The sequence below is a fragment of the Mustelus asterias genome, chromosome 5 (genome assembly GCF_964213995.1).
Source record: "Mustelus asterias chromosome 5, sMusAst1.hap1.1, whole genome shotgun sequence".
Taxonomy (NCBI): domain Eukaryota; kingdom Metazoa; phylum Chordata; class Chondrichthyes; order Carcharhiniformes; family Triakidae; genus Mustelus; species Mustelus asterias.
The window spans coordinates 30,514,555-30,539,143 of NC_135805.1; the positions used below are offsets into that span (position 1 = coordinate 30,514,555).

The window sequence follows — 24,589 nt, forward strand, 5'->3', positions numbered from 1 at the left end:
AACATACATTAGATACAATTAGATTTATTCAATGCAATACACATTTAATGTTGCATTCACTCCAAAATTATACATATATTAAAGCACTATTTAGATAAATCAGTACACGGTTAAAGTTTAAAGTTTAAGTTTATTTATTAGTGTCACAAGTAGGCTTATATTAACATTTCAATGAAGTTACTGTGAAAATCCCTTAGTCGCCACACTCCGGTGCCTGTTCGGGTACACTGAGGGAGAATTTAGCATGGCCAATGCACCTAACCAGCATGTCTTTTGGACTGTGGGAGGAAACCGGAGCAAACTCACACAGATATGGGGAGAATGTCCAAGCTCTACACAGACAGTGACCAAAACCGTAAACTGAACCTGAATCTCTGGTGCTGTAAGGCAGCAATGCTAACCACTGTGCCACCATGCTGTGTTGCTCAGTAGTCCAAGATTTGAATATTGTTGCGAATAGAGACATGTTACCAAAACTTTTCATCTTGCACTCATCAGAACAATTGCCAGAATGCCAAATTTCAAACAATTGCAACAATTTTTACTACAGGAGAAAAGGGAACTGATTGATTAGCCATTCACCTCCGATTGGTTGAGGCATTATGACAGTTTGAAGTTTGGTATTCATACATTTGTCCTGATAATTGCCCTTGAGCTGGGTGGATTGCTATGCCATTACAGCAGGTATTTAAGAGTCAACCACGTTACTGTGGGTCTGGAGTCACATGTAGGCCAGACCAGGTAAGGATGGCAGATTGCCTTCCTAAAGGACATTTGTGAACTTGTTGGGTTTTTAGTGCAATCTGACCACCATATCAGCTTTATATTCCAGGTTTTATTTAATTAATTGAAATTAAATTCCCCAGCTGCTACTGTGCAAGATGTAATTTGAACCCGAGTCTTGTTAGCCTAAGTCGTTACCAAAAGCCCTTTTAACTCCTTTATTTCCAGCAGTCATTATAATTTGAAGAAACAATTGCTCTCCCCTCTTCTTGCTGATATTTTCACTTACTTTGTTCCCCAATTCTCTAATTGCTGCTTTCTTGTGTGTTGCCTGATAACACCATAAGATATAGGAGCAGAATTAGGCCACTCGGCCCATCGAGTCTGCTCCACCATTCAATCATGGCTGATAAGTTTCTCAACCGCATTCTTCCACTTTCCCCCCCGTAACCTTTGATCCCCTTACCAATCAAGAACCAAACTGTCTTAAATACACTCAATGACCTGGCCTCCATAGCCTTCTGTGGCAATGAATTCCTTAGATTCGCCACCCTCTGGCTGAAGTAATTCCTCCTCATCTCAGTTTTAAAGGGTTGTCCCTTTACTCTGAGGCTGTGCCCTCGGATCCTAGTCTCTCCTACTAATGGAAACATTTCCCTACGTCCACTCTATCCAGGCCTTTCATTATTCTGTAAGTTTCAATGAGATCCCCCCCCGATGCACTATACCTTTCTGCCAGACGAGGTGTCTAGTTTGCTGCTTCACTTTTATGGATGTGATATGATGCTAGGGAATTCAAAGGAAACTACCAAATATAAATTGCTTGGTGGAATCTTTTCACTCTCAAAATAACGAGCAGCAAAAAAGTCTTTGCATAGTTTAGAAGGTTTACTTATTTAAAAATTACAAACTGCATGAAGTGCACCTTTGAATCTACTGAAATGTAAACGTGTGGACTACTGAGACACTTAATTATTTGATTAACTTGTCTTTTGACACAAGTTTGTACTTTGCAAGACAAACTGATAATCCTCCTTTTAAACTTGGCTATTGTATGAATTAGCTTGTCATAGAGTTTTACAGCACGGAAAGAGGCCTTTTGGCCCATCGTGTCCGGGCCATCCATCAAGCACCTATCTATTTGAATCCTATTTTCAAGCACTTGGCCCATAGCCTTGTTTGCTATGGTATTTCAAGTGCTCATCTAAATACTTCTTAAATGTTGTGAGGGTTCCAGCCTCTACCACCCTTTTAGGCTGTGAGTTCCAGATTCCCACCACCCTTTGGGTGAAAAAGTTTTCTCTCACATTTCCTACAAACCTTCTGCTCCTTAACTTAAATCTTGTTGCTTTGCAAACTTTTTTCTGACAATATTTAACATGATTGACCATGTAATTGGTTTAAAAATAGTAACCAAAATTATTTTTTTAAAGAAGCTACTTAGCACGTATTAAGTTTGGAACAACAGTGCAGCATAGCTCCTTCATTTAGTTATTATTATAAAGTATGTTTCTGCCCTCCACAGTCAGTGTTTTGTTGTACTGTCGCCTAGACAGAATTCGGGGCAATTGTTAAGATGATTGATGCTGTTCAATACTGCTCTGTGTGAGATGGCAATTGCCCACATGAACAGGCATTGCTAAGTCATTTTAACCATATTAAATTGTAGTTTTGTCCATTATTATGGTCCCAAGATTTGATTTGCCAAATGTATTTTTAAAATCAAGACTAATTGGTATCAAGCATTTGTTAAATTACACCAGGGGGAGAGAAAAAACAAATCCAAGCATTTCTGTAGTGTGCGTTCAAAAGCTAATAGATGGATTTCAACATAACTAACTGTGCACAATGACAGTGATTAGAACTGCTGCCTCACAGCGCCAAGGACCTGGGTTCGATTCCCAGCTTGGGTCACTGTGTGGAGTTTGCACGTTCTCCTTGTGTCTGCGTGGGTTTCCTCTGGGTGCTCCAGTTTACTCCCACAATCTGAAAGACGTGCTGGTTCGGTGCATTGGCCATGCTAAACTCTCCCTCAGTGTACCCGAACAGGCGCCGGAGTGTGGCGACTGGGAGATTTTCACAGTAACTTCATTTCAGTGCTAATGTAAGCCTACTTGTGACACCAGTAAATAAATAACTTGGTACACAGCTAGGTTGTGGCCCAAGGAAGAATTGGTTAGATTTTGGTGATTTTGGTGGTTATTTTCCAAAATTCTTTGGACTCTGGACTGGTTCCTACAGATTGGAGGGTCGCTAATGTAAGCCCGCTATTCAGAAAGGGAGGTAGTGAGAAAACAGGGAACTGCAGACCAGTGAGCCTAATGTCGGTACTGGGGAAGTTGCTAGAGTCCATTATCAAGGATTTCATAACTCAGCATTTGGAATCAGACTAAGTCAGCATGGATTTAAAAAAGGAAATCATGCTTGACAAATCCATTGGAATTCTTTGAGGCTGAAACTTGTTGAGTTGACTGAAGAGAATCAGTGGATGTGGCTTATTTAGACCGTCAGAAGTCTTTTGACAAGGTCACACATAACAGACTACTATGTAAAATTAAAGCATGTGGGATTACAGGTAATGTCTTGAGATGAATAGAAAGATGGTTAGCAGATAGGAAGCAGAGTTGGCATAAATAGGTTTTTTTCTGATTGGCAGTCAGTGACTAGTAGGGTTCCGCAGGGATTTGTGCTAGTTCCCCAACTGTTCATATTATATATTAATGATTTGGAAGCCAAATTTGCAGATAATACGAAGTTGGATGAGAGGGTGAGCTGTAAGGAGGATGCAGAGATGCTTCAGCGGGATTTGGACAGGCTGAGTGTGTGGGCATCTGCATGACAGATGCAGTATAATATGGATAATGTGGATAAATACCACTTTGGTAGCAATAATAGAAAGACAGATTATTACTTGAATGGGTGTAAATTGATACTCAGCGAGACCTTGGTGTCCTCATGCATCAGTCACTGAAAGTTAAGCGTGCAGGTGCAACAAGCAGTGAAGGCGGCAAATAGTATGTTGGCCTTTATAGCGACAGGATTTGAGTATAGGGATAGGGATGTTTTGCTACCATTGTATGGGGTGTTGGTGAGGCCACACCTGGAGTACCGTGTGCAGTTTTGGTGTCCTTATCTGAGGAAGGATGTGCATGCTATAGAGGGAGTACAGCAAACGTTTACCAGGCTGATTCCTGGGATGGCAGGTCTGTCATATGAGGAGAGACTAAGTCGGTTAGAATTATATTCACTAGAGTTTAGAAGAGTGATAGGGGATTTCATAGAAACTTACAAAATTCTAACAGGGTTAGACAAGGCAGATTCAGAAAGAACGTTCCCAATGGTGGTAGAGTTCAGAACTAGGGGTTATAGTTTGAGGATAAGGGGTAAACCTTTTACAACTGAGGTGAGGAGAACCTCACCACAGAATGTAGTTGAGGCCGAAATGTTGTCTGATTTCAAGAAGAAATTAGATATAGCTCTAGGGGCTAAAGGGATCAAGGGATATCGGGGGGAAGATGGATCAGGATATTGAATTTGATGATCAGCCATGATCAAAATGAATGGCGGAGCAAGCTCGAAGGCCCGAAAGGCCTACTCCTACTTCTCGTTTCTATGTGGATCAGGGCAAACTGATTTTATTTTTTAAGAATTTGTGGGTTGTTTTATTCAGAATGTGTGAATGATCTCAGTTGCTGTGGTGCAATTTGTCACAGCTGTAAAATGTGAGCAAGAGTTTTCAGAGCAGGTTGTTGCATGTGGACAGGCCGAAAGCCTCCTCAGTGAGATGGTTTTGCTTTGATTTATTATTGTCACAAGTATTAGTATACAGTGAAAAGTATCGTTTCTTGAGCGTCATACAGACAAAGCATACCGTTCATAGAGAAGGAAAGGAGAGAGTGCAGAATGTAGTGTTACTGTCATAGCTAGGGTGTAGAGAAAGATCAAAAGAATGCTTTCTATGGTGCATCTGTAAAAATTGGTAGAGTCATAGCAGAAATGCCAAATTTCCTTAGCCTCCTGTAAAAGTAGAGGCGTTGGTGGGCTTTCTCAACAATAGTGTCGGCATCGGGGGACTAGGACAGTTTGTTGGTGATCTGCACACCTAAAAACCTGAAGCTCTCCAATTCCACTTCGTCCCTGTTAATGTAGACAGGGGCATGTTCTCCACTACGCTTCCAAGAGACCTCCACTTCCCGTGAATGAATAAAAATTTACTTTTGCATTTAAACTGTTTTGAAATGTTATGTTTTTAACCTAGTATAACTAAGATTGCAAACATAGAAATACAAACTAGTAAATTGATAAAACAGTATACAGGCTTTCCCCCTTTTAAGCTGTAGGGTATATTTGCTTAAAAGAATTACAACTTTTAAATAAATAACTGAAATTACCTGTACACCTCTACCCATACAATTGAGGATGACCAATTTTGCTCGACTATTCTTACTGCATTCAGAACAGAATTGCACTTACCAATAAACGTTCTAATGCACCGGCGGTCATTGTAAACTTCCCAAAGCTGTAAATAAAACATTTGATACAGGGTGAAAAGGGTATATTACTTTCCAATTCTCCTCCTGATCTCTCCAGGTTACAAATCTACTGCAGTTACGAGGCGGACAAGCATTCACCTCCAAGCTTGAATTGATGTGAATATTTAATTCACTATTGGAATGCAAGGAGCGAACAACCTTGTGATAACTGTTCTCAGACACTCCCTCCGTGCTGGGATTTTGGAGGTGTTCTCACCAAATGGCCAAGATCAGATACTCTTGTAAATTAAGAATTCAAAAACTCGGCTGTAAAACAGTAGCTTGCATTCATGTAGCATTTTTAACATTGTAAAACATTCAGGTTTTCTGTGAAATTTGCAACTGAATATCATGGTACATTTGATATGGTTAACCACACCTTTCTGTTAATGTACAGTTCCAAAAGACCTTCTTTGCATGCTTCCCTTCCCAGCCAGCTCAGTGTAGCTATCATATTCTAAGCAAAGGCTTTCCTTCATCTCTACATAATCCCATTTTAATTTCCCCAAGGGTCCTTCACTGGCCTTTTTGTCAATAAACTGTTCCTTTATGATAACACAATCTTGTACCTATATATGCTGGCGAACTAACTCTACTTCTCCACCACTTCCATCGATCCCATGAACAGCTCTGTGCTGTCAGGCTACCTGTTTGAAGTCACCATGAGCCAGAATTTGCTCTAACTGAACACCAGAAGACTGATAGCATTATTTTGAGTCCCTGCCAAACTCTGCTCCCTTGTAATTGACACCACCTTCTCCCTGGCCACTAAATCTGAGCCACACTTATATACAAGCTGGAAGATTGTGTTTCATCTAGAGAGAAGCTTCAAATCCCTTTTCAGCTATGTCTTGAAAAGACGGATATGATCTGCTTCTGTCCCTTAATGCAACTTAACAACTTCCAAACTAGATTTCTTCAAAGTCCTCTATGTCAACCTCTTCACTTCCAAACACCCTGAATGATTCAAAAATCCACTATATTCACCTAGATCTGAACGATCTCGCACTCATCCTTCAACTGTGATCCTTTGTGGACATAGACTGGGGCTTGTCCCCAAGGCACCCAATTTAAGATCAGCCTGATCACAAATGCCTTCGAGACCTCACTCCAAGATGTATTGGCATCCTCTTTTAGTCTTACATCTCTTAACCACAACCCAAGTATGGCTTTCCATTCCATCGTAAACCAATTGATTCCTACTCTGTGTAATTCTTTCACGAAACCTCATCCATCCCTTTCTCTATATCTTCACAGCCTGCCACCCCAAACAAGCTTCAGCTGCCTTTCCCAAGTTTATCACATCAGCTTGTTTTCTATTTTTTTTCTCTGTGAAGCAGCTTGGCACACTTTATGATGTTAGATATATATATGTAAATGCAAGATGAGATTAATTTGGAATAAAGAAAAAAAATTCAACTCTGCATGTTCAACTTTGCAGCCAATTTTAGGTGGTTTATTGAAATCCCCATTAACTTAGCGAGACTTTTTTTCAATAAACCTACATTAACAACCTAGTGACATCTATCTTGACAGTTGCAGAAAATCTAAATGAAAACAGAATAAGTCCCCCGAGTAAAATTAAACAAGTTGACATTAACTGAAGCAGTCACAAGGGAGCTATTGCAATTCAATTTCAGTTTTAAAGTTCCAAGGAGTAGCTCTCATGGTTTAGGATGCCACCTAAATTTCTTAATTACGCAGCTACCTTATAGTATACACAAAGTTATTTCTGGTAATAAAATTCATATTAAATTCCCACAGAAACTTAACCCTTTAATGAGATTATCACGGTGAGGCATGTTACGGCATGCCAATACTGGCTAAAATACATCTCAGCACAGAAATACTAATATGAGGTTACCACGTGGATCAGACTTTATCAGTCAAAATTACATATAAACAGCATAGAAATAAGCGGGCAGGTAAAGCATTTACACTGAAAATAATCTTTATTTGATTTTCAGGTGAAAAAAATAAATGTTCATGGCCCATATTCATGGTTGAAGGGTGATATTTGAATCCATCAATTAGATTATTTTGCTGTAATCACTCTCTAAACTTCATCTCTATTACACAACTGGATAAATACCATCAGGAACTATGCAAGAAACTTTTACCTTGATTTTACAGTCCATGGAACAGGACAAAAGCAAGTGACCAGATGTTGGAAACAATCGAATCGCACTGACCCCCTGAAACAGAAAAGATTGAAAATGATTTTACTAGCAAACATCCAGCACAACTAAAATTTTAAAAACTGGCAGGATTAGACTATTCCTGTTTCTACAGATAGGATGTAATGGGAAATGTTCCTTCGTGTCAGGTAGATGCCAGAGTTTAGCTATACTGGAAGTTTGATCAAGGGGCAGACTAGTTCTGTGAGTCTCCAGCATAATATCTGGAATGAACAATTGCTGTGTCTAATGAAGTTTTTAATGTCACTTGGAATGAACAGAATTGACGCCACGTGCATCTACGATGGCATAGACATCAGAAGGATTATTAATTTGCATCCAATATCGGAAACCTTTTCAGATTCAATGGTACGTTCACTTCTTTAAGTGGATTCTCTAACCTTCCAGATGACACAAAACTAGGTGGAAGTTTGAGTTGTAAGGAAGATGCAAAGATGCTGAAAGGGATTTGTAGAGGATAAGTGAGTGGGCAAAAATTTGGCAGATGGAATACAACAAAGAGAAATGTGAGGTTATCCACTCTGGCAGGAAATGGACAGTATATCTTAAACGGTGAGAGGCTGTGAAGTGTGAATTTCAAAGGGACTTGGGTGTTCTTGTTCATGAGCTGTTGAAAGCTAACAAAGAACAATACAGCACAGGAACAGGCCCTTCGGCCCTCCAAGCCCGTGCCGCTCCCTGGTCCAAACTAGACCATTCTTTTATATCCCTCCATTCCCACTCCGTTCATATGGCTATCTAGATAAGTCTTAAAACGTTCCCAGTGTGTCCGCCTCCACCACCTTGCCTGACAGCGCATTCCAGGCCCCCACCACCCTCTGTGTAAAATATGTCCTTCTGATATCTGTGTTAAACCTCCCCCTCTTCACCTTGAACCTATGACCCCTCGTGAACGTCACCACCGACCTGGGGAAAAGCTTCCCACCGTTCACCCTATCTATGCCTTTCATCATTTTATACACCTCTATTAAGTCTCCCCTCGTCCTCCGTCTTTCCAGTGAGAACAACCCCAGTTTACCCAATCTCTCCTCATAACTAAGCCCCTCCATACCAGGCAACATCCTGGTAAACCTCCTCTGTACTCTCTCCAAAGCCTCCACGTCCTTCTGGTAGTGTGGCGACCAGAACTGGACGCAGTATTCCAAATGCGGCCGAACCAACGTTCTATACATCTGCAACATCAGACCCCAACTCTTATACTCTATGCCCCGTCCTATAAAGGCAAGCATGCCATATGCCTTCTTCACCACCTTCTCCACCTGTGACGTCACCTTCAAGGATCTGTGGACTTGCACACCCAGGTCCCTCTGCGTCTCTACACCCTTTATGGTTCTGCCATTTATCGTATAGCTCCTCCCTACATTATTTCTACCAAAATGCATCACTTCGCATTTAACAGGATTGAACTCCATCTGCCATTTCTTTGCCCAAATTTCCAGCCTATCTATATCCTTCTGTAGCCTCTGACAATGCTCCTCACTATCTGCAAGTCCTGCCAATTTTGTGTCATCTGCAAACTTACTGATCACCCCAGTTACACCTTCCAGATCGTTTATATACATGACAAACAGCAGAGGTCCCAATACAGAGCCCTGCGGAACACCACTAGTCACAGGCCTCCAGCCAGAAAAAGACCCTTCCACTACCACCCTCTGTCTTCGGTAACCAAGCCAGTTCTCCACCCATCTAGCCACCTCCCCCTTTATCCCATGAGATCCAACCTTTTTCACCAGCCCACCATGAGGGACTTTGTCAAACGCTTTACTAACATGCAGGTATAGCAAGCAATTAAAAAGACAAGTGGTATGTTGGCCTTTATTGGAAGGGAATTTCATTATAGGAGTTAAGATTACAATTATTTAGAGTCTTGGTGAGGCCACACCTGGAGTATTGTATACAGATTTGGTCTCTTTGTCTAAGAAAGGATATATTTGTCATCGAGGCAGTGGAAGGCTCACCAGATTAAATCCTGCCATGGCTGAATTGTCTTATGAAGACAGAGTGAGGAAACTGGTCCTGTATTCTCTGGAGTTTAGAAGAATGAGTGGTGATCTCATTTAAACATACAAAATTATTATAGGGCTCGACAGAGTAGATTCAGGAAGGATTTAAAAAAAAAACTTTATGCATCAGCCTCTTACATGGCACCTTGTTAAATGCCCTTTGGAAATCTAAATACACTACATCTACAGGTTCCCCTCTATCTTTTCTCCCTATTACATCCTTAAAGAATTTGAGCAAGATTGCTCAAGACTGAGGCTGATAGATTTCTATGTTAAAAACATCAAGGGATATGGGGATAACGCAGGAAAATGATGTTGAATTGGAAGATCAACCATGATCTCATAGAATGGTGGACCAGGCTCAACAGGCCAAATGGTCTACCAGGGGGATTAGTGGGGTAAATACCTGGGGCTACGGGGATAGGGCCTGGGTGGGACGCTCGTTTGGAGAGTTGATGCGGAAATGATGGGCCAAATGGCCTTCTTCTGCACTGTTGGGATTCTATGCTCCTATTTCTTCTGTTGTTATCACACTGCCAGTAACCCTCCTTATTTCATTTCACCTCTAACCCCAAGAAAAGTGCAATAAAGTAATGGGGCAATTTACCAGTTAGGAAGATGGTGAAGGAATATTAGTTTTGTTTTGGCAAAAATTGTACTTCATTCATAACACTGCACAGTCAACATGGTATCAATTTGACATAGAATATGGTTGCGTTCCCTGGAATTTAGAAGATTAAAGTCTTCAAGATATTAAGGGACATATATAGTTAGATGAGGAAAAACTTTTTCTGCTGGTTGGGAAGCCTCAGACCACACACACCCGTGCATGCGCACAGAAATCTTTAACTTTTTTCTGTAAAAGGCAATTAATGCTAGATCAACAAATTTTATATTCGAGATTGATAGATTTAGTTATCCAAAGATTTTAAGAAATATGGGGCAAACATTCACTCTCCCCTCCACCAATACATGGTGGCAACAGTGTGCACAACCTACAAGATGCACTGCAGGAACCCGTCAAGACTCCTTCGACAACACATTCCAAACCACAACCATTACCATCTAGAAGGACAAGGGCAGCAGACACATTGGAACACCACCACCTGGAAATTCCCCTCCAAGCCACTCACCACCCTGACTTAGAACTATATCACTGTTCCTTCATTGACGCTGGGTCAAAATCCTGGCACTCTCTTCCCAACACCACAGTGGGTGTACCCACACCACAGGGACTGCAGCAATTCAAGAAGACAGCTCACTACCACTTTCTCAAGGGCAATTAAGGATAGGCATTAAATGCTGGCCGAGCCAGCAATGCCCACATCTCATGGATAAATTAAAAAAAATGGATAAATGGAGTTGATTCACAGATCAGCCATGATCTCACTGAATGGTGGAATAGTTTCAAAGAGCTAAATTGCCTATTCCTGTACATTTTGTCATTTCATCCCTGGTTGAACATTTAAAAAAATAAACTTTTTTTCTCAATATTCAACATAACTAGTCAGCACATAGAAATCACGGAAACCCTACAGTGCAGCAGGAGGCCATTTGGCCCACCGGGTCTGTACCGACAGCAATCCTACCCAGGCCTTATTCCCGTAACACCACATATTTACCCCGCTAATCCCTCTAACCTACGCATCCCCAGGGCACTAAGGAGCAATGTGGGACAATGTTGGACTGTGGGAGGAAACCGGAGCACCGGAGGAAACCCACACAGGCACTCCACACAGACACTGACCCAAGCTGGGAATTGAACCCAGGTCCCTGGAGCTGTGAGGCAGCAGTGCTAACCGCTGTGCCACCCTAATGTATTTTTACTTACTTTAATTTAACAAGTACTGCTGCAATCATGACTGGTGCAAGATTATTACCTACCTGATGCACTTTGATACAGATCAAAAGACAACAGCTAGAAAATACAGATCAAAAGCAAAGTTCTGAAACACTAGCCTAACAAGCCTAAGTTTATGATTATAGAAAACTATTTAAAAAGAGTCCCAATATATAAAGACTCAAATATTTAATTATTTAAAGTGAAGGGAATTTTGTTTGCTGGCTGGAGAGCAAGTCAGAGGCTCATGTCACCGCTTTTAAGAAAGGCCTGCCACCTGTGTGTAACTCTAATGGGTTTAACTACTGCGTTCCCGGTATGACAAGTCCACGTTTGCTGCTGTGTTAATACCAATGGTATGAAATAAGGTCCTTGAGAGCCTCAATTAGTAGTGGGATGTAATTGGGGTGGAGATGGGAAGGCGATGGGGGCCCCACTTTGTCCTCTTGCCACCAAACTTGCCACAAGGATGGCCATTAAATTCTTCCCCTTAAAAAGACCAATGTTTGTTCCCTTTGTCCCATTTCCCAGGCTATGGATCAGTTGTGGATATTACGCATGCTGTGTTTTGATGTCATAGCAACCATCTTCCATGCACTCTCTCTCTCACACCCTGTGAAAGTGCGTGCTTGCCCTCTGCCACACTTTTCATCCTACACGTTCCCCTACACTCAGGAAAGAGGAGAACCCATGGCATTTTGTTCTTCCCGGCTTACTAGCAAGAATATCAGCTTGCTAAACAGTAGTGCATCATTATCCAGCTCAACTGACAAATATCAACTTAGAAAGACTAATGGGGTAGAATTTCTGGCGCAAATCCAATCACAATTTTCTCACAGTCATTTTTTTTTAGAAAGGCAAGTTTTGCACTAGTTCTGAGAGGGACACGGCTTAACCACACTGCCAAGCTCGGTTTCACAGAGATCAGGTGCCATTTTTAAAGGGCGCCCCAATCTCAAAGTGAAATCGAAGACTCACCCCCCCTTCCCCCCCACCTCCCTGCCATGGACATCAGGAATTCCCCCATCCCCTCCCTTGAAGGAATGTTACCCCACCATCCCAACAAAGATCACCAGCATTGGGGAATTAGGACCCTCCTAATGAGTCTCTCTTCATGACCCCCTTCATGCTCCCGCTCATGTCCCCTTTATGCCCCCCTTCATGCCCCACCCTCTTGGCATTGCCCCAGCACCCTGGCAGAGCCCACCTGGCAGTGCCAGGGTGCCAGTTGGAACTGCCATGCAGGCACTGCCCAGCCATGTTCCTGACTAGGGTTATATGGCATGGCCATAATGCCTGCTCTCCGGGAATTGAACCCGGGACCCTGGCATTATGAGCCAGCAGTGCTAACCATTGTGGCACCGTGCCGCCCACAGTGAGGAAGGTAGAGAGAAAGAAAGGCAGAATGTAGTTTTGTTATATAAAGATAATAATGCCATGTTCAGATCAGGATCACTTTGGCAGCCTGCCTGACTGGGGATTATAGTCTATAGCCACAGGTTGAGAGGATGAGTGAGGTCAAAACACACTGGACTTCAAATGTTCAAATTATATAACTGCCTCAAATAATTGTAGTTGGACAAATAGTGATACATTAAACTGGTGAGTAAAACCAGACTGAAATGTATATTTTGCAATGTTTAATTTAACAGGCAACATAAAAAACCTTCAATTATCACTGAGTAAATACACCATTATGATGTGCAACACTAAACAGTATGGGTATAGATAGCCCCAGGTTTTATTGCTATTTTGTACTAAATTAAGTTATCTCGGCCACATCATTGGTGAGGACACACAATAGCCCACAGGCATGGGAGACTAGCCAAATGTCTCATTCTTAACTGCTATCAACTGAGCTCTGTTACAAGTCCATAGCAGACAGTGAGGCAAAAATAGATCAAGCTTAGCAATGATGTCCTACAGTTAAATAGGTTATCAGCGTTTCTGGCAAAGGCGCACTTTGGTAAGTGTGCATAGTGCGAGAAGAATACGGGCACAGCAGCACAAAAAATGAGTTGTCATCTTCACAACAGCAACAACAACAAAAAATAAATCAGAAAAATTAAGTTGGGAAGCTAAACTTTAGGGAGTATAGGCCTAAACTGCCCAATATCTCTTCGCAAATCAAACCCCTCATCACTGGAATCGATCTTGTGAACTTCCTCTGAACTTGCCTCCAATGCAACTACATCCCTCCTCAAGTAAGGAGACCAAAACTTTATACAATATTCTAAGTGTTTGTACAATAGCAGCAACATTTCATTACTTTTATATTCTATTCCTTCCGCGAAAAATTCCAAGATTCTATTTGCTTTCCTTATTACCTGCTGTACCTGCATGCTAATTTTCTGTGATTCATGCATGAGAACAGCCAAATCCCACCGCACCGAAGCACTATGAAGTTTCTCTCCCTTTGGATAATAATTTTCCTTTATATTTTTCCTACCAAAATGGATAACCTCACACTTATCCACGTTAAACTGCATCTGCCAAATTTTGACCCATTTACTTAACCTATCCATATAAGAACATAAGAACTAGGCCATCTGGCCCGTCGAGTCTGCTCCGCTATTCAATAAGATCATGGCTGATCTTTTTGTGGACTCAGCTCCACTTACCCGCCCGCTCACCATAACCCTTAATTTCTTTACTGTTCAAAAATGTATCTATCCTTGCCTTAAAAACATTCAATGAGGAAGCCTCAACTGCTTCACTGGGCAGGGAATTCCACAGATTCACAACCCTTTGTGTGAAGAAGTTCCTCCTCAACTCAGTCCTAAATCTGCTCCCCCTTATTTTGAGGCCATGCCCCCTAGTTCTAGTTTCACCCGTCAGTGGAAACAACTTCCTTGTTTCTATCTTATCTATTCCCTTCATAATCTTATATGTTCCTATAAGATTTCCCCTCATTCTTCTGAATTCCAATGAGTATAGCCCAGTCTACTCAGTCTCTCCGCTTAAGCCAATCCTCTCAACTCCGGAATCAACCGAGTGAATCTCCTTTGCACCCCCTCCAGTGCCAGTATATCCTTTCTCAAGTAAGGAGACCAAAACTGTACACAGTACAGTTTTGGTCTCCTTACAAATACATTTGGTCTCCTTATAAATATCCATTTGTAAATTTCTTCTTTCATTATTGCAACTTACAATCCCACCTATTTCAGTGTCATCTGCAAATTTGTCTATAGTACTTACAACCCCTTATCGAAGTCATTAATATAGATTGTAAATAGTTGGGGCCAGAGGACTGAACCCTGTGGCAACCCACTAGTTACATCTTGCCAACCTGAGAAAGACCCATTTAACCCGATTCTCTGCTTTCTGTTGGTTTGCCAATCCTCTATCCAAGCTAATACATTACCCCTAGTCCCATACGAACTAACCTTTTGTGTGGCACCTTATCAAGTGCCTTCTGGAAGTCCAAATATGCTACATCTACAGGACTGCTTGTTACATCTTCGAGGAACTCAAGCAAATTAGTCAAAAATGATTTACCCTTCATAAAACCATGCAGACTCTGATAGATTGCATTTTGACTTTCTAAGTGAGCTGTTATTACTTCCTTTATAATGGATTGTAACAATTTCCCAACAACAGATGTTAAACTAATTAGCCTAGAGTTTCCTACATTTTGCCTCCTTCCCTTTTTGAATTAGGGTGTTACATTAGCATTTTTCCAATCCACTGGAACCATTCCTACCTCAAGGGAATTTTAGAATACTTTAACCAATGAATCCACTATCTTCAATGCCATTTCCCTTAAAACCCTAGGATGTAGGCCATCAGGCCCTGGGGACTTGTCTGTCTTCAATCCCAATAGTTTGCTCAGTATCTTTTCCCTAGTGAACGATGATAGTTCTAAATTTCTCCCTTTCTCTAACCTCTGCATTTTCTGTTACTATTGGGATAATACTCGTGTCCTCCACCATGAAAACTGAGGCAAAATATTGATTGTCTCAGCCACTTCTGTATTCTCCACTATGAACTTCCTAGCATCATCTTCCAAGTGACATTCACTTTAGCTACTCTCTTCCTCTTTATATATTTATAGAAGATTTTGCTGTCTGCTTTTATATTTTGAGCTAGTTTTCTTTCATAATTTATTATGAAATTTTTATTACATCTTATTATCTTTTTATTACATTTTGGTGATTCTTTGTTAATCTTTAAAAGCAACCCGAATCTTCCAGTGTGTCAATGGCCTTTGCAATATGGTATGCCTTAGTTTTTGTGTTATCCTTAACTTGCTTGCTTAGACATGGAATTCTTTCCCCCCTCTTACTACCTTTCCACCTTTCTGGAATATATTTGAGTTGGGAGGATTTGCATAGCTCCTTAAATAGTTGCCGCTGTTCATCAACTGTCCTACCTTGTAGTCTTCCTGCCCAGTCCACTAGGGCCAAATCTGTCTTCATGCCAATGTAATTTCCTTTGTTTAAATGCAGAATGTTAGTGTAGGACTCCAGTTTCTCGCCCTCAAACTGAATTTGAAATTCTAGCATGCTATGATCACTCTTCCCTGGAGGCACCCTCATCCCCACTCTTTTGTTTAAAGTCCTCTCTACGTCCCTAGTTATAGGTCCGCAAGAACACTGGTCCCTGCACAATTCAGATATAGGCCGCCCCAATGGCACAGCCCCCACTTTCTCCAGTACAGTGCCGCATGAACCAAAGCCTACTTCTCCCACACATGATCCATAATCTCTGGATTATTACCTGAGCCACATATTCATCTCTAATTATATGAACCCTTTGCCAATTTGCAAGTAGCTCAGGTAATAATCCAGAGGTTAACCTTGGAGGTTCTGGTTTTTAAATTCAGTTCCCAACTCCTCAAACTGCCTACACAGAACCTTCTATGTTGTTCTGCCCACGTCACTGGTGCCTACATGGACCATGACAATGCATTCTCCCCCTCAGACATGACGCATGTTGAGGTCAGGGATAGGCATGTGAACACTCTAGAGAACGTCAATTTATTGAAGGAGAAAGTGTTGAGTATCCTAAATTGCATTAAGGTAGATAAGTCCCCGAGGCCGGATGGGATCTATCCCAGGTTACTGTGGGAGGCAAGGGAAGAAATAAATGGGGCCTTAACAGATATCGTTACATCCTCTTTGACTTCAGGCGATGTTCCAAAGAACTGGAGAATAGCCAATATTGTTCCCTTATTTAAAGAAGGAAGCAGGGATAATCCAGGAAATTACAGGTGGGTGAATCTGACCTCAGTGGTGGAGAAGCTTTTGGAGAAGATACTGAGAGACAGGATATATGCACATTTGGAAGAAAATGGATTAGTTAGTGATAGGCAGCATGGTTTTGTACGGGGAAGGTCATGTCTCACCAACTTGACTGAGTTTTTTGCAGAGGTGACAAAGATAATTGATGAGGGACGGGCTGTTGACGTTGCTTATATGGACTTTAGTAAGGCATTTGACAAGGTCCCACATGGCAGACTGGCACAAAAACTAAAATCACATGGGATTCAGGGTGTGCTGGCTAGATGGATACAGAACTGGCTTGGTTATAGAAAAGGTGTTTATGTAGGTCCTCTATCCTTACTTGTTGGTACCATAAATACAAATCAAAGTTGCAGCAAGCCCGAAGGGACTGACCCAGTTTCAGGTCACAACTGAACATGAATGCAAATGCTCCACAGAAGTTGCAGATGGCCTTGCAATAGATAACAGAGCACTTTATTGCCATTCCTCTTCTCAGGTCCTAAGAATACAGTTCCTACCACTGCCATCTAGGTGTACCAATGCTTGCAGAAATACTTTTGTGACTACTTGATAATCAAACTGTTGGCATGATGTGGCCATGAAAGCATGACATACTGTGACACAAGTGCTTAGAGGAAGCATCCAACATGAAGGTTAGTCAAGCATTAACATAGCATAGTAATGCCACTGGGTCTGCTGTCTCATTACTGGGAATATGAGCTGCCTATTGTACTAATTGTCTGCCAAATTGAGGTTCACTTTAATCTGAGGATGCACATCTCTCATGTGGCCTAACCTGCCCAGAATCCCACTTCTGGCCCTCTTCCAAACTTGTCAGGCAAAGGGATTCAATTGGCAGTTCATTAGTGGCAGTAATAGCACCAGGAAGAAAAGAGTTACAATAATTAATTCATCAAAACTCAAGGGTGAGATTTTCTAGTCCCATCTGTTGCCACGATTGTCCGGTCCCACTGAAAGTCAATTGGACTGCGCTGCTGAATCTCCTGCGGCAGTCCCACCACAATGGGGCCACAAATTCTGGCCCAAGTTTCAACAGATGAATGAAATAAGATAAAAGGTTAAGAAAATGATAGAAATATACTTACCTTTATATTATAGAAATATAACGAGGCATGGTGGTGCAGTGCTACTTCATAGTTCCAGGGACCTGGGTTCAACTTGGCCCTGGGTGTGTGTGTATGTGGGCATGCATGCATGCATATCTGTGTGCTCTGTGATGGCTCAGGGCCTACCCTGTTTAATGCCTAGTGTCTGTCAGGGTAGACTCTGACTCCCGGGGCAGCATGGACAAGTTGGGCCGAAGGGCCTCTTTCCATGCTGTAAACCTCTATGACTCCCCGTGACCCTGAATTGGAGTAAGTGGTTAAATGAATGTGCAAGTGAAGCTAACAGATATACAAGGCAGAAATTTGAAATTATACCTTTGTATGTCCAGTCCATACATGCATCTGCTTCTTGGGAAGATAACATTTCTCAGGTGGTTGACCAGATCGTAAATTGATTCCAAGATCCTGAGGAATGTGAAGGTATGACCTTCCTTGGTAGTCATACATATCTTTGACTATAAAGAGATAACACAAACCTTTTTAATGTCTTACTCAATGATCAATCATAAGCTTATCAGAAAGTTAAGACAAATTCTTTTCAAACGCAGGTCATCACAAAATCCCCTTACACGGTAAAACGTGTGTAATAATAAACAATGCTGAATAAAACATTAAATGAATAGTTTATCAAAAATGATCATGTTAACTCATGTTAACATGCAATTTTGAAAATTGGAATTTGAACGTCTGATTTGAAAACAAAAAGCACGTGCAAAAACTTACACTTTGTAAATTTAAAATGTGGAACTTAAGAATGATTCATCGAATGAGTACAAAGCTGATGTGGAGTCATTGTTTATTCTATACTAGGATACATTCCACTTTCCCATGTACACTCGTTAAAAAGATGTTTCCCTATCGTATTGCAATTCTATAGATTATCTTCTATTCAACTCTGCAGCTTTTCACAAAATGACTGCATTCTCACCAAATGTAAATATACTTCTTAGTTTCTCTGCAGCATTAATATTTCAGACCCCCAGATGCCAATTGTTATGGAGTTAGTTAAAAGTGACAGCAAGGCATCAGAGTAAAAATGAAAGAAGGATAAAACACAAGTCTCCAAGAACTGGGTCAGGCTCTGGCCTTACCACCTCTGGGATCTAGATTCAAATCCAGCCCAAACCGATGAGATGAATGACTGCTTTTCCTGCTGACTGTATGGCCCTGTGTGAAATGAGTAAGGGCAGATTCATCCGATCTAAAGTGTGGCAAGTGCCTAGAGTACAAAACTGTTCCTAATCTGACTCAGAGAGGCCAAAGGGCAGTTGGTGTAGGAATGGGAAAAACTATCACACAGGTGCAGTGGGAAATGTTCTTTCAAAGTTAGGGGATGATGAATGTTGTTAAAGCAGAATTGAAAGCTCTAGTCTATACCTGTGTGATATAGTTGACCAGCGAGTGATTAATGTTGAAGCTCGGTACCTCAAATGAAAGAGTTTCATTCCCTCTCACTAATATCCATCACCAAATAAGCACAGTCTCTCATTATTCTTCAGGAACTGTTTTTAGAAACATCAAAAGAATCTACCAGGGTTAGTTGTTAAACATCAGTAAATGCAGGGAAGTTTTAAAAAAAGCAGCCGATACTTATAAGTTGTCAAAAGTTCCCAAAGATCTTCCTCAGTAATTCTGATCTTAAACCAGGTGTCACAAAATCCCTTGTGTCCTTGTCTCGCGAACTTCAATGGCAGGCAGCCAGATGTTATTCTATGTTTGGAATTAACATTGGCCGGAAATTTACCAGCCCACCCGCCAGGGAATCAGAGCGGACGAGGGACGGACAATGAAATGTCCGTTGAGCTCAGGCAGGATTTTATGGTTTCGGAACGAGCGAGGCCATAAAATCCCACCCATTGATTCTGGTTTCTCATCATTTACAGTTTTAATTCCAATTTTACAGTTTCTCATATTTAAATCAATATAATTGTGTGATTTGAGCTTCCAGGCTACAAGATGCCATCTTTTCTTTGAATCAGGTTTATGTTCACTATGCCAATGGTAAATCTCACCTCAGTAGAATTTCCCTCACTTGCAAATGCAGCAAAGTGGGACAGTGTACATAAAATGTCTAAATGCTGCAACACTATACCCTCCCCATCCAGAATAGAATGATAGCACGGCCATCAGTATAAAGCACAAAAGGGGGAGAAAAATAAATTAAAATTATTATAAAGGAAGAAAGTAAATCATGAGTTAATAAGAGACAACACCTCTGCGTTTACATTAAGAAATATCCTTTCCATCATATCACCCCATTTAAAAAATATATTGCCTTTCCTTCACTGTTGCTGGATCAAAATCCTGCAACTCCCTCCCAACTGCACTGTGGATGCACCACATGGACTGCTTGGGGTTCAAGGAAGCAGCTCACCATCATCTTCTCTGGAGTAATTAGGGTTTGGCAATAAATGTTGTCTTTGCCATAGACAACCACATCCCATGTTCAAAGAAAAAAAAACTGACCTGATTTTCTGCTGCACCATTGTTCTTTGACCTTGCCTTCACATATGGCCTTTCTACTCACGTTGTCTCAATCACAGGGAAGGCCATCTCAGATCACTTCCTTGTTTCCTTCTGATACTCAGAGCCTCCTTCCCAGCCTATTTCTTTCTGTGCCCTCTCCGAGAATAAAAGCTCTCCCTCAGATCACTTACCAATTCCCCAACTGCTCAGCATTTGGCCCTCCATTTGCTCCAATATTTCTGCAGGTCTGCTCTCTCCCACCCTCTTACAAACCCTATCTCCAGTCTCATGTTACTATGATCCCAACTCAGCCTTCTCAACTTGTCTGCAGCCTTCATGGAGTGAGAATGCCTTGACATGCTTCCATTCTCATTCATTCAGTCATAACCAGGGAATCTCCTGCAATTATTTCTCTTTCCAACCCACACCTTTACCTCTAGGTTCCACCAAGGAATCCTCACCCTTCCCTCCTATTTTTCATCTACCTCTTTGATACATTTTTGGTCACATGTCTGAGTATCTAATGTGGTTCAGTGTTAAATTTTGCCTGAAATACCTTGGGGTGTTTTAATATATTAAAGGCCCACAATCGTATCGAATGGCAGAGCAGACTTGAAGGGCTGACTGGCCCATGCATGCTCCCAAGTCCTATGTTCGATGTTCTATATAAATGGAAGTTACTGTTGAGGAATACAATTAGCCTATTTTTTTCAATGAAGAGGACTGAATGCATGTGTAATTATTAACATTAACATGGTGTTAATATGAAGCACCTGTCAGTTCCTTCATTCCACAAGGTCAGAGTTGCCACAAAAATACAAACAAATAAAATAGATGCATTACGGTGAAGGATTGTTTTCTCTTCTGCAGGTTTCTCATCTTCTTGTTTGCCTTTCTTCTGTCTTTTTGCTATAATCTCATCGAGTTCTTTCTGTTCTTCCTGCAGAAATAACCAAGTTGTCCATATTACAAGTGTTCTACAGTAAAAGATGGGATTGTGAACTGTCCTGACAATTAACTGAGTTACACTGGTTCGATGCTCTGCAGAGAATCAGGGATGACTGGGAACATTTAAAAGGCAATAATCTAATTAAGGACAACAGATGACACACAAACTGCTAGAACAAAGCCCAAATGATTTAGAATTGGCATCCAAATCCCAAGAACAAATAACTGTTTAAAATTATTTTATAATTTTTAAGTGTACTGTGAATTTTCTGCAGTGGCTCTCTATTGGCTTTGGTCCATTTATAATTGGAAGTAGGTGCCAGTGAAGAAGACTGATTAACACTGCATGCTATATTGTTGATAGTGAGGATAGGGAGGCCTTGTGATGCAGTGAAAGCGCCCCTACTGCTGGACCCAATACTCTGGGTTCAAGTCCAATGCCAGGAATTGTTGGCCATGGAAGGAATGTTCGTGTAATCACCTTGGGAATCCTACCACCACTATTCCCCATAGGGAAAAAAAAGCATGGGTGTGAAGATAAGCTAAAATAAATAAATAAATAGTGAGGATGAAATGAATACTTCCTCAGGTCCTTATCAGAGTAAGCGGAGAAAATATCATTACTATTTTATGCATGTTTTCTAAGGCCAACATATAACTGGCCTCCGAGATATCTTCAATTGGACATTAACTGGTTACCGAAGGAGACTTCCATTCCTTACAACCAGCTATTCTTTGATTCCAGTGGAGTATGTAACAGAGACTGAAGAAGCAATATTGTATTTCAGAGAAGTGGAGAAGGGTGTTTCAGTCATGTATATGTGGATCAAGCCATTATAGGAACCATGTTTTGAAGTACCTTTTCCCAGCTGATGTTACTACTCCATGCTTATTGGGTTTATTTAAAGAAAATTATGGAGCAAAAGCCAAAGACAATATCCAGAAAGCACATTAGGGAGCACTGTTGCGAACAAGGAATAGTTATGAGTCCATTTTCCAATACCGGTAACATTATGCTACCCATCACCTTCAGGAACATGTCTTACATTATTGCTGCAGTTTGCATTTGAATATAAGAAATTACACATAATACTACAATACTGGACTTTATAAGTCACTGTCAACAGACTTCACACAAATTCAAGTTCAGAGAGATGTGCTAATTGTCTATTATATCTATGTTAAGCAAGCTCTTATTTTAATAAAGCAATGTTATGGTTATTCGTAAATAAATTTAGCAAGTTGACATTTACACTCTTCTGTCAAAATAAAATTCTACATGCTATTTTACAAGAAACATTCACACCTCTTTGGCAGGCCAGATATTTTTGAGCACAGGAGGGACAATGTGTGCATTTTATGCGGCTTGCTGTAGATTGTGTAAAGGTTTGTGACAGAATCTCTGCAGCAATTCAAAGCAAAGTTTTGAATGCCCATTAGTAAGTGGCAGGACATTTGCCATTTGTTTTCAGAGAAATCAACTTGTGCACTTTTTTTAAAAAACTGCTACATGATCACATAGTTGAGATTATCACTCAGGATCTTTCCCCACATAGCAAGTGATCTGTGATTGCGTATTTCACTGGAGATAAGGGAAAACTGCTGGAGGAAGCTGATCTGAGTCAGGCATTGTCCAATGCCCCCCCTAATGGTCAAAACAAGAGCAGCAGGGCACATAACTACTCCTAGCAGTGAAGTTATATATACATTCAATGACATTAAACTTACCCTGAAAAAAGCATTTTAAAATCAATTGCCTGGTTAAATTAATTCCAGGACATCATGAAGTGTAGTATGCCACAAATATTTTGCCAACCATTCTCATAATGCAGACCTGAGTCTCAACAAATACTGACAGGTTCAGCTTTATATGTAGAACTGCCAGTTAATGTTATTTGGCAAGATATTCTCATTCCACATGTACTTCAGTTGGAAAACAATGAACTTTTCTAACTCACAAAAAGCAGTTGTCAAGTTTCATTGTTGATTGATAACAAAAAGCAACTTCAGCTTTTCAGACAGTTGAGTTTTTGTATGTTTTACTGAACCGCATGTAAATCTTAAATTCATCTAACTTATCCTTCTGTGCAAAGGGTAAAATAAATAGATTAACTGACCTCTGAAGGTTTAGCCACATCCTTTTCATCCACATATTTAGCCCAAGGCCCCTGAAAACCATCAATATTTGCTGGGTCAGGTTCTTTTAATTTCTTTCGTTTTTCTGTTTTCTTTTTACCAGACTCAAACACTGTAAGCCCTGCATGAGTTTAAATAAATATAAAAGGCAAGTTAGCACATACCAGTCTAGGCAAAGCAAATCCATATCAACTAACATAGGCTTTCCAAAATGGCACATGACCTTCAGCGGTGTTTCAAATTCATTGTTATGCAAGTACAAAGTAAGGATTAAAGCAGAGTTACACATCATCAGCAAATCAAAGCAAATAAAAACAGCAATCATTTCATCGCATGCCAATTCCCATTGAAATAAATGGCATCAAGTAGAAGAGAGACAGATCCAGATCCATCAACAGAACAACCATTTTAGCTGGGATGCAGCAGGTCTCTGAAGGTGCTCCCCTCAGCCAGAAGATCAGCAGCTTTCTGAAAGTTTTTGTAAAGGATGCCTTCGAAGTAAAGTACTTCCTTCCTTGTGACAATGAATTTCCTTTAAAGCAGTACTGAAGAGCACAAATTATTTGAGGGTTTGCAACATTGAGTTTGCAGCACAGTACTGAGTGCCCCCTGCTTGTCAGCAAATAAACTACAGTTAAATATTACAGCATTAATGTTTCATTCAAACAGTCATAAAGCTTGAGCAATTCCCTGCCACATACCCAAACAAGGTCTTTAGTCTAGATATAACATGTGACTATGCCATGAAAAGTATGTCACTCAACATAAAGCATTCAGTAGTGAGCTACCAGACTTAGTACCATTACTTCTGCGAAATGCACTCAAGATTAGCAATTAGAAGACCCCAGTGTGTACACAGGGCTTTAGGTTAGTATTGCAAAGGGAAATTAATTAAGTATTTTTCTAGCAGCATCAATGACACCCAAAATCATTGCTGAGGGGGGTTGCTTTTTCTGGCTTCGCTAGTCTTCTCCCGATCTCATATCCACACTTCTTTGCCTCTAGCGAGCTCATGCTCCTAAATAGCTTTGTTTTGGTTTTCATTTCTGTCACTTATGGACTAATTATGCTGCTATTTGCAGACTTCTCACTTCCACAGCAATCTGATTTGTCAATGACAGCATGAACACTCTAGATTCTTTGCAAAGTCAAGTTAAGGTTGTTCTGATAGTGATCATTAGGTCCCTTCTCAAAACCTACTTGAGTAGAACTAGGAATGTACTCAAATGAAATACAAAAAATAGCCATTTTTCTTGTTAATGTTAAAAACAGTTGTTTGTGATGAGAAAGGCTTTTAAACACTGAGAACAAGCTGCAGATGGCCTTTTATGAGTGTATTTTAATTTTTAAAATTGCTTGCTTCCTCCAAGGAATGTTTTAAAGAGACTAAA

The 24,589-nt window shown here is 40.8% G+C and overlaps 1 protein-coding gene across 1 annotated transcript in view; it reads right to left on the bottom strand.

Moving 5' to 3' along the window:
- The window catches only part of cdc40 (cell division cycle 40 homolog (S. cerevisiae)), a 133,663-nt gene that overhangs the window by 62,287 nt on the left and 46,787 nt on the right, over window positions 1-24,589 (bottom strand). Inside the window, exons 5-9 of the mRNA XM_078212365.1 lie at window positions 23,180-23,319; window positions 20,958-21,054; window positions 17,964-18,103; window positions 7,376-7,450; window positions 5,197-5,242 (exon numbers count right to left, since the gene is read on the bottom strand). Coding sequence (XP_078068491.1) covers window positions 5,197-5,242; window positions 7,376-7,450; window positions 17,964-18,103; window positions 20,958-21,054; window positions 23,180-23,319 — 498 coding nt within the window. The remainder of the gene's footprint in view (window positions 1-5,196; window positions 5,243-7,375; window positions 7,451-17,963; window positions 18,104-20,957; window positions 21,055-23,179; window positions 23,320-24,589) is intronic.